Consider the following 11,131-nt stretch of genomic DNA (forward strand, 5'->3'; position numbering starts at 1 on the left):
CACAACATCTATTCATGAAAGGAAAGGTGATACCATTATAGGTACACTTGCTCTGCAACCACACACATGAATTTTCACAATGTTCATAACGAGTGTTCCCATTAGTCATGGATTCGGAGTGCATTGATAATAGCTGCTTGCAGGCAGCAGAGGATTATGGAAATTGAGGAGAATATTAAGAGAGATTGGAGCCCAGTCAACATTAATTGGGAAAAGTCAACAAGATAAACACTATGACGGATAATAAGACTCAATCTGATATCAGGCTGTTGATAGCTACATCTTTCATTTTAGTTATATGAGTAAGGAAATAATACGATACAACTTTCTGAAAAGTATCGATGTAATATCAATATCTATTGACAAACCATGGGCGGAATTTTATGATGCTTCAGCGCCCCCAAGTGATTGATAATGGCATTACAGCGTGCATTTGCACCAACAGAGAGGAGCTTTCAGTTCTGACCACAGACACTGATTTGCAACGTTTCATCTTGTTTACTCATTTGTGCATTGGAGGGGCAAATATATGCCTCATTTTATTTGCTTTGCATAACTGATAGATACTTTATCGTGTGTGTGTGTGTGTGTGTGTGTGTGTGTGAGTTTTGTTTTGTGGGATTTGGATAAACTGTGCTGTAGTGTAATAAAAAAAGACTGGACTGACCGAAACAAAACCAGCAACTAGTCAACTACCAGTTTTTCTCTCCTGCTGGGCTCCACCTGTTTCTTTTTGCTTTGATATGGAAGCGTGCTGCATTTATGGGGAATGGGGGTATAGAAAAGGAGGCCCAACAAAAGGAGGTTCAACAAAAGCCCAGACACAGAGAAGTGAAGTGAATGTCTGTCTCCATGGCAGTCGCTTTGTTAAGACCATCATAAAATTAAAAGAGCGAACTATTGTTTCAAGTCAGCTGATGCATAATTGCAATAGTAAAAAATAAGTTAATTATACAACCCATTTAAAACAGTATTTTTGTAACTTAAAAGTAAAGTAATATAAAACAGTTGGCTATAAGATTAAAATGAATTAATGCTGAATTAAACTGAGTGGATGCGACTAGGAAAGGCTTCCAAAATAGCATGCATTCATTATTATGATAATATAGCTTTATGTTTTGTTTATGAGGAAAACCGATCTGAATAGCCTATATAATCTTTCTGCACTGTAAAAATGTTTTTTCAAAATTGTAAATAAAACAAAGAGTATTGTATTACAGTAAAAATACTATTTCAAAAATTCACATTTAATGAAATGTTTTACTTGCCATTTCTTTGTGATTGTTTGTGAGTGAAAACTGTTCCTTAATCACTTTTTTGTGTGCCTAGCTGTTTTGTAAAATTGAAAAGGTGTTTATATTCAGTAGCCATTGAATAAAGTAATTAAAATAGTGAGAGCAGATGTTGAAAAATATGGCAATCCCCATCTGTAATCCTCTGACTTCTGTGAGACTGAAATATGAGATCATTTACTCAGTCACGAGTCATTCTATACATTAGAACTTAGCATAGGTGAAAGTGAAAGTGAAGTGACATGTGGCCAGGTATGGTGACCCATACTCGGAATTAGTGCTCTGCATTTATCCCATCCAAAGTGCACACACACAGCAGTGAACACACACAAACCGTGAACACACACCCGGAGCAGAGGGCAATCATTTTTTGCTGCGGTGCCCGGGGAGCATTTGGGGGTTCGGTGCCTTGCTCAAGGGCACCTCAGTCGTGGTATTGAAGGTGGAAGAGAACGCTGTACATTCACACCCCCCACCTACAATCCCTGCCGGACCTGAGACTCGAACCTTTGGGTTACGAGTCTAACCATTAGGCCACGACTTCCCCTGGTCCAGACATGCACATTTACTGTGAAGCCTCCTATTCAAATAAGCACACACAATGCATTATTTGTATATTTGTTATCGAAAGTCTTTTTTGTCACATAATAAATAATGAAAATAAAAAGATTACCATTATTCCCTTGAGGTTTGTCTAAGTATGCATAGACTCTAGGTGCATTAGATACTCCCTATGGGTTGTGTTTAAAGAAAGTGGCTTCATATTGTGTGACAGCAATTATGATGATGACATTTGTGCTTCTGCTGCTGAAGATATGATGGATGATGCCTCTCCAAAACATACAAGTCAAGATGATGACAGAGGGTAATTATGTCTGCAAAAATACGTCTCCAGAATTAGAGCTTATTCCAAAGTAATTCCAAAGATGTATGCTGAGTCTCTAATGAAGAATTATGGAAATTAGATTAAATTATTAGTTTTTAAAATGTATTATTATTATTATTATTATTAATAATAATAATAATCAAGTGTCAGTACTAAAATCATTGATTTATCAGCTTGAGTCATCACTGGTTGTTGTTTTTTTTATTAAAAAAAAATATATGTATATATATATATAAAAACTAGATTTGTGGGTAAAATACTAACTTTTTTCTTTGAAGGAGATTTTAGCATGCAGAAAAAGAAAGGGTAAAGGGAAAATAAATTAGATCAGACAAACACAGGACTCACTCTCCCACTGAGTCTATGAAACAAGTCAGTGAAGGGCCGTATTAAGGACAAACATCTGACTTAAATTTCCTGCTCTTCCAAACAGTTCGGTGTGATCTGGTTACCTTACAGAGTCTCTCCTCAGATGACATCCTTCCTTAAAATGATTTGTCTAATTTTGACTGATTTGCTAAGCTTCACTCCAGAATGCCAAATAAGATTCACTTAATGTGAATTCTGAAATTTTCTATAAAATATGCTCATAAAGTGATATAAATAAATGTTTTAACGTTTTAACATTGAATAACAAAAGTTAAAATTATAATCAAGTCAGCACGTCAACATTCTTTAAAGCACACACACACACACACACACACACACACACACACACACACACACACACACACACACACACACACACACACACACACACACACAAAGAAAGATTTAAAATGTACTTTAAAGTAAAACATTATTTGGTAACACTTTATTTTAAGGGGTCCTTGTTATACATGTTACATGTACTTACTATTATAATAACAATTAATTATGCATAATTACATGCAAGTAACCCTAAGCCAAACCCTAATCCTAACCCTAACTTTATAATAAGTACATGTAGTTAATTAATATTACTCAGTACTTAAATGCATAGTTACACTGTAACAAGGACACCTTAAAATAAAGTGTAACCCATTATTTTGACATAATTAGAAAACACACTTAAAGTTGTACTTAAGTGTGCTAAGAAATATAGTAATGAAAGCGTACTCTGGCCTTTTATTTCATTAATAATATATTATTTGCAAGCACAGTTTTGTAAAAATGTACTATTAAGATTTTTTGAAGTGCAAGTGCACATTCAATACAATTAAGCACACTTCTTTTTCACAAGGGATATGGGTTTGTAATGACGTAATAATTATAATAATAATAACATTTTCAAACTATTTCTTTAACAACTACATTCATTTCAGACCATCCTAATATGCATTCTATTGTTTAATTCATCATCTAAACACATCTGATGTAGTTTTGAGTCTCAATGGTACCAGTATGTTAGCAACACACATCTAGTAATCTGAAAAGGCAAATGTTAAAGATTGATGGCAGTGAATATATCCACACTGCATATGAAACACAAGCTGGATGGCTGGTTAATAGCTTAAGCTTTGAGATGACAGATGTGTTTGGTGTTTGCCGTCATTAGTCCATCTGTTGCTGTGATGATGAGATGACTTCCCAAACTCCACACCTGCATTCTATTGAATATCATATATAAGCACTTTATTTCTACAACTGATTTTATCAGTGTTAAATAAATCGACACAACAGGGCTTGTTTGATAGACATATAATTGCATACAGTAGCAGATCTGGTAGGGGTCCAATGTAGCATGGATCAGGATCACTCCATAAATGAGAAAGAAAGATCAAGGGGATGGGTGAAGGAGTTGGGAGTGTGTGATTAGAATGGAGAGAGGTGAAGAGTGAGAGATGGAAAGGTGCAGAAAATAGCTCCACAATATTCTCAGAGACCAAACAGAGGGTCTGTTATCAGGATGCATGGAAAACATCCTCAACACAATCCCCTAGAGTGACAGAGAGGTGGAGAGGGACTGAGGGCCAGATTTAGGGTCAAAGTATATGGTATTAATTAAATAAGTGGAGAGAGAGAGAGATATATTTCTTGAAAGACTTATAACCTTGAAGTTTCCTTCCCGATTGGACACTGAATATATACATTGGATTCAAAATGTACATGGATTTCAGCATTTCTTAGTATATCCATTCTTAATAATGTCACGTGCGCTGAAGCCACATGATCCATTATGTCCTAATATGATTTGAGAATGTCCCAAAGAGCATCTTGTGCTTCATTGTATAAGCAAAAAAATGGACTTTAACCATGTGAATAAATCTTTCATCAGACTTCTTTAAATCTGAATTTAAAAATCATAACTAAAGGCAACTAAAGTCACATAAGAATGTGTTTTTTCACATGAAAACTGTTTCAGTAACAATAGTGAAAAAACGCCCATTGCAAGAGAGGAGGGCTGTAAACATTTCCCAAGTTGTTTGTTTGCTCTGGCCTGCTTCTCTCTCACAAATGATTGAGGAGCATAAATGAAGCGAGGGAATAAGATGCAGATGATAAAGACAAGAGTTATTACTATGAAACAGAATTCTTTTTACATAATTATACTTTTGGGTCCAATCACTTTTCTGACCATGCTTGTATTTTGCTTTCATAAATTAGCTATGTGACAATGGCATGAACTTAAATGTAAGATTGAATACTCTGATACATAAAAATGAAAAATGGCAAGATTTATACCTGTAGATGAAGAGCAGCCGCTTTTTACATTCTAAGTTATAAACCACATCCACAAGAAAAATATTCTTCTTTTTTAAGCTAAACAAAACTGTTATGCTTGAACAAGAAACAAAAAATGACAGTGGACTAAGAAAAATACATTTAATTCAAGATATATTCTATGAAAATAAGTCTTAATATCATCAGACAATTTCGCTTTTCAAGCATGTTTCAGGAATAGATATTTTTTTAGATATTTTCTACTAGAAAACAAGACAAAAAAAGTCATAAAATATATATTTTTTAATTGTTGTAATAGATTAAAATCTTTTTATATATATTTCAGAATGAATGTAATTATCACAAATCTAAATGAGGCCTTAAAAGGACACTGGACTGAAGAGTTAAGAGGGAATGTATGTGTGTGTGTGTGTGTGTGATTATGTGCAGATGGGCTTTATCTTATGTGCTGGTGTTTTCAGATTTGCTCTATTGTATTTATAGCTCATCTTGATAAAAAAAAGCCTGCCCAAACCCTACGCTCCAATTAGTCACCCCATAGGTGGAGTAATTTAATCATGAGAGCATACAGCCCCAGCCGAGAGCTTCCACGCTCAGTCTGGCCAGACTCTTCACACAGATCGAGAGCTCTTCTGCTGAGGTAAGAACCACAGGCGCTTACGTCAATACAGGTAGATTACTAACACCAAATCACACTCGTGAGCAGTGATACAACTACCATCCATCACTAAACCTGTGTTCTCTGTCAGAATCACTCAAATTTGTGCTAGTATCTGTCATGTCAATGCCTCTGTCGTCACGTCTGCTAAATATGTCACTACTCTAGACCAAAAAAAAGAATTACAAATCAAAAATACAGTAAAAATAGTAATGTTGTGAAATATTATTACAACTTAAAATAACTGTTTTCTATTTGAATTAATGTAATTGATTAATTTTCAATAGTCATTTCTTCAGTGTCACATGATCCTTCAGAATATGATCATTCTAATATACTCATTTGTTGTTTAAGAAAAATGTCTTATTATTATCAATGGCGAAAACAGTTGTGCTGCATGATATTTTTGTGTAAACGTGATACTATTTTTTTCCCAAGATTCTTCAATGAATAGAAAGTTCAAATGAACAGTATTATTTAAATGGAAACCTTTTGTTACATTATAAATGTCTTTACCGTCACTTTTAATCAATTTAATGTATCAAATAATAAATAAAACTATTAATTAAAAAATTTTAATTTGAGAAAGTTGAATCTCTTAACAAAGAATTCGTCTCACAGTGGCTTGGTATTGTGATAACAGATTACCATAGCCATTGTCTGTGACACCCCAAAGACTATGGCAGCTATAAATCTCTCTTAAAACATTTATGGAGAAGATAAAAGGCACGGTGGGCATTTATAGAGTCATGATGGGTGGTCAGACTCTAGCCTCACTCTCTCCATGGATATGGATTGAGCTGGAGCAGGAACGGGGGTGTGAAGGTTGTGTGTGGGGCGCGAACACAAGGTCTTAATCTCAGGAGGGTTAGTCTTCCATCCACCTGTCTGGCTTCTCTTTTTAGTGTTGTCTAAAAGCTTCCCATTTATCTTTCCGACCTCTGCTATACTTTAAATTAGCATTGTTTGTGTGATGACACCCGCAAATGTCTCCAAACAGGACTGAGGATTATAAAAAGAGAGATTAGGGAAATACCAAATCATGCCCAAGAGAGATCTTGTTAGAGGAGATCAGTTTAGATCAAGCGTGCTGGTGACAATTTTTCAAAAACTAAAGAGTATTAGCTTAAAAGAAGGTTTTACAAACCGTCAAGAATGATTCAATTGACATACAGGATAACTTTGACATTTAGGCTTTAACATACATGCTTATCCATCTTAATTCTTCAGCTGAATTATTGTAGTCTTGTCAGATTTTACAGGGTAGTTGCAGGCAATCATAGTGAGGGTTCTATATTTACTGGATTGAAGTGGAGACTGTTTTAAAAAGGGCAATAAAGACATACAAGATTAGAATAACAAGATTTCCTTTGACAACATAAGAGGAAACAGACGAATGAACTATGAAAGTAAAGCCAAGTATCTTTATTTAGATCTATTGCACGATATTTTATGAATGAAAAAAAAAGTTTCTCTCCAAACAATGTTTTATTTTGCTTGCTTGAGTACATCAGTGTCCTACATTTAGATATGTCTAATGCAAAGTTGTAAGTACTGTACATTTCCAAAAACAGCTCTGGATTTGGAGGCTTACAGAAGTGGTTCTCAACCAAAGGGCAAGGCAAGATTTTGTCTAGTCGGGAGCAAAAGTGCTAAAAAAAGAGAAAAGAAATAACATTAGTATTTAGTCACACAAAATATTAGTTCAACAGACTAATTATTCAAAAAATATCTTGACCAGTCATGGTCAGACTTGTGCTTAGAGCCATGGACAACCTATTTCCACAAGAAATTATGGTCAGAATAACCTGCCGTATGCTTTTTTGATAGTTAGTGTGAAAAGACGTTGAAGGAACTAATGGAAAGAATTGAGATGTCTTGCCAGTTGGATGGAGAAAGGGAGAAAGCCTGAAGAAGCGAGACAGCAGAAAAGGGCAAGACAAACAGGAAGCAGAAGAGGGGGGAGTGAAGGACTGACTGTGCAAGTCAAAGAATTTTCTTAGAAGGATTTTAAGCAAGAGAGCCGCTTCTCCTGGTTTCCATCTGCTGCCTTTTATGGTAAAACAAGTCGAGGGGGATTTGGTGTAGCTAGTAGCGAAGCCCGGACTGGACGAGGGCTCAGTTAGACACACTCACAACAGGATAGCAGGGGGCTGAGGAGCAGGGAGAGAGCGTGTGCGGGACACTGGGGACGCTTGAGACGGCGGCACACAGCATCACAGGGCTCATGGGAACAATACGCAGAGAGGCTTAACAGGTCCAGGACTCAGACAGACCAGTGAGTAGATGACTTGAATAATTTAGAAGAAATCACAATCTCTCTTTCAATAAAACTGACATACGATACACACTGGACACCAGCGTTTCTTTGAATGATTTGCTTTCAGATCAGTCTTAAAATCAGACCAAAGTTATAACAATAGAATAATTTGGCCTGTTACAGGAAAGATGGAATATTCTCAGAAACAAGTCCATTCATAGTGATGTTTATAGGTAATTGCATCCATGCCAGCAGAGGCACATTTACGTACACATGCTGATACACAATATAATGGCTGACAGCTGGAGGTGAGATAACAGGCTGGTTACGATACTATGATGTACTACACTGTGGAATTCCAGTGTGCTCCATCCAGCACTGAGAATGACTGATCGTTGTCACCCACGCAGAGAGTGAATCTGACTGATGCTTGAGGTTCTGATGTTATGGTTAGCAACATCTGATATCTCGTTAAACACTAAGACATATTTACTGTATATACCCTCATCTCAAAACATTTCTTTCTATTCAAAATTTTCTTTCTGAATTTTTGTAAAACCATTATCATATATATTTAATCCATACAATCCGATGAGGAGTTTAATGTAAAAATGTTGCAAAATGTATGAAATTGGCTCAATAATTTTCTCAATTGGATTATTATCATAACAAATTTGAGTTAGATGTTGAATGGGAAATGTATTTATTTATTATAATTAACCAAAACTAAAACCATAGAGATTAAAATAAACATTAACTGAAATAAAATTAAATATTTCAAAACATATTTTATTTCAGGCCATATTTCTCATTTTTGTTGAATTTAAGTTGAAGTACTAAAATAACAAAAAAAACTAAACCTAAATGTAAAACTTAATTCAAACTACATAGAGATACTTTAAAAATGTTTTAAAATACATATAAAAATGACAAAAATGCTAGAACTTTAAAATATAAATAAATCTAATTCAAAATATTAATATAAACTAAAATAGCATATCAATAAAAATAAAATAACACTGCTTTAATGATGCATGAATTCCAGATGATCATGTTCTCCAGCATGATTTGAGCTGATCCAAAGAGCATCTTGAGCTTCAAGCAAGAACATCTGGAAATAATTTCACAATCGTTGCATAAGTGACCTGAAAATAGTGAGGAATATGTATTTCTATATAAATGTATTACAAATGTAAAAAATATTCCGTTTATTTACAGTTTACAAGACAGCGGTATCTTAAAAATAGAAATCTGAATATCTCACAACATAATAGTTAATTATGGTTTGAGCCTAATAAATATAAACAGCAATCATCTTCTCAGAGGTTCTAGCATTTTGGCACATCCCCTCATACCCATACTCTCTATCCCAGGACTGAAAGGCAGAAGTAAAGATGACAGAGCGTTATGACTGCCACTACTGTAAGGAGTCTCTGTTTGGGAAGAAGTATGTTCTTCGTGAGGAAAACCCATACTGTGTGAAGTGCTATGAGAGCCTGTACTCCAACACCTGTGAGGAGTGCAAGAAACCCATCGGCTGCAACAGCAGGGTAACATCACTTAACCCATATGCAGTGCCATATATGAAGTTACATAAAACCAGCCAATCAGATTAAACCTGGCAGATCTGGAAAGTGCATCAGATGTGAATATCTCACAACATAATAGTTAATTATGGTTTGAGCCTAATAAATATAAACAAAAATTGCAATCATCTTCTCAGAGGTTCAAGCATTTTGGCACATCCCCTCATACCCATACTCTCTATCCCAGGACTGAAAGGCAGAAGTAAAGATGACAGAGCGTTATGACTGCCACTACTGTAAGGAGTCTCTGTTTGGGAAGAAGTATGTTCTTCGTGAGGAAAACCCATACTGTGTGAAGTGCTATGAGAGCCTGTACTCCAACACCTGTGAGGAGTGCAAGAAACCCATCGGCTGCAACAGCAGGGTAACATCACTTAACCCATATGCAGTGCCATATATGAAGTTACATAAAACCAGCCAATCAGATTAAAGCTTGCAGATCTGGAAAGTGCATCAGATGGTCATCAAACAAACTTCGGGTGGTCCATAGGTACTTTTCAATCTCTAATTCAACCAGAATTGTCATCAAAGTATGTCTTTTGCTGCTTTAGGATCTGTCCTACAAGGACCATCACTGGCATGAGGACTGTTTCCATTGCTTCCAGTGCAAGCGCTCACTGGTGGACAAGCCTTTCTCCACTAAAGACGAGCAGCTGCTGTGCACCGAGTGCTATTCTAATGAGTACTCCTCCAAATGCCAGGAGTGTAAGAAGACCATCATGCCTGGTAAGACATTCTTCCCTGTGGGAGGAACCATTACCTAAATATCAGTAGAAGTGCTTTTTTTTTAACTCATGCACTCCCATAAAAACATAATTATTCATTTAGCGACACATTCTTTCCACTAAAGTGAAAGAAAACTGCTTCCTTTCACACAGAGTCAATCTTTGCCCAGATCTTGTGAAGAAAGAATAACTGTCATTAGACAGATATATTACAGGCTCATCGTGACGTCAAAGCAATACATTAAGTGATCTGCTTAACTGGTAATAAATATGAATTCATAAATCTTCAAAGACAAGTCCTCATGACCATGTAAAAATGTCACACTCTTATTAACTCATCATGTTATATGATCAACCACCCCTTTTATAATATCGTTCAATCAAAATGAATAGATGGACCCAAGGTTAGATTTATTATACGTGTATAGATTAAAGCTGTTTTGAGGGTTTAATTCATGTGATTCAGTTTGTGCTCACAGTCCTGTGGAATGTTCCAGCACTCACTGAGTGAAACGTACAATATTTCAAATCTGGAGCACGTGGACTTAAAAAATATGAGCCAGACACTTTAACACAATGAAACTCTGTGCCGTCTCTGTTTACACCACTGCTGGCAGTTTGAGCCATGGCTGGTGTTTATTGAGCTTTCGTCTGGATGTGTTAAAAAAGAATTATACTTTGTCTTCTTAACAGCTAAACTTAACAGCTAAACTACAGATAAAATGGGGAGTACTGTAAACCTGATAACAATTATCCATCATCTGTAACTGATAAAAGACTACAATCAATATATTATGCTGTAATGGTTAAATATATAGAATTTGGGTTACACTTTATTTGAAGGTGTCCTTGTTACAGTGTAATTATACATATATACGTACTGAGTAATATCAATTATGCACTTACTATATGGTTAGGGTTTGGCTTAGGGTTACTTGCATTTAATTATGCATAATTAATTGTTATTATAATAGTAAGTACATGTAACGTGTGACAAGGACACCTTAAAATAAAGTGTTACCAGAATTTGTTCATACAGAATTTGATATAAACTTGGGGG

The 11,131-nt window shown here is 35.5% G+C and overlaps 1 protein-coding gene across 1 annotated transcript in view; it reads left to right on the top strand.

Moving 5' to 3' along the window:
* The first annotated feature begins 9,518 nt into the window (after positions 1-9,518).
* The window catches only part of LOC107551050 (four and a half LIM domains protein 2-like), a 4,426-nt gene continuing 2,813 nt past the window's right edge, over positions 9,519-11,131 (top strand). The window contains exons 1-2 of the mRNA XM_016232540.1: positions 9,519-9,710; positions 9,898-10,072. Coding sequence (XP_016088026.1) covers positions 9,555-9,710; positions 9,898-10,072 — 331 coding nt within the window. The 5' untranslated portion in view covers positions 9,519-9,554. The remainder of the gene's footprint in view (positions 9,711-9,897; positions 10,073-11,131) is intronic.

Source organism: Sinocyclocheilus grahami, unplaced genomic scaffold (genome assembly GCF_001515645.1).
Source record: "Sinocyclocheilus grahami isolate Dianchi unplaced genomic scaffold, SAMN03320097.WGS_v1.1 scaffold413.1, whole genome shotgun sequence".
Classification (NCBI taxonomy): Eukaryota; Metazoa; Chordata; class Actinopteri; order Cypriniformes; family Cyprinidae; genus Sinocyclocheilus; species Sinocyclocheilus grahami.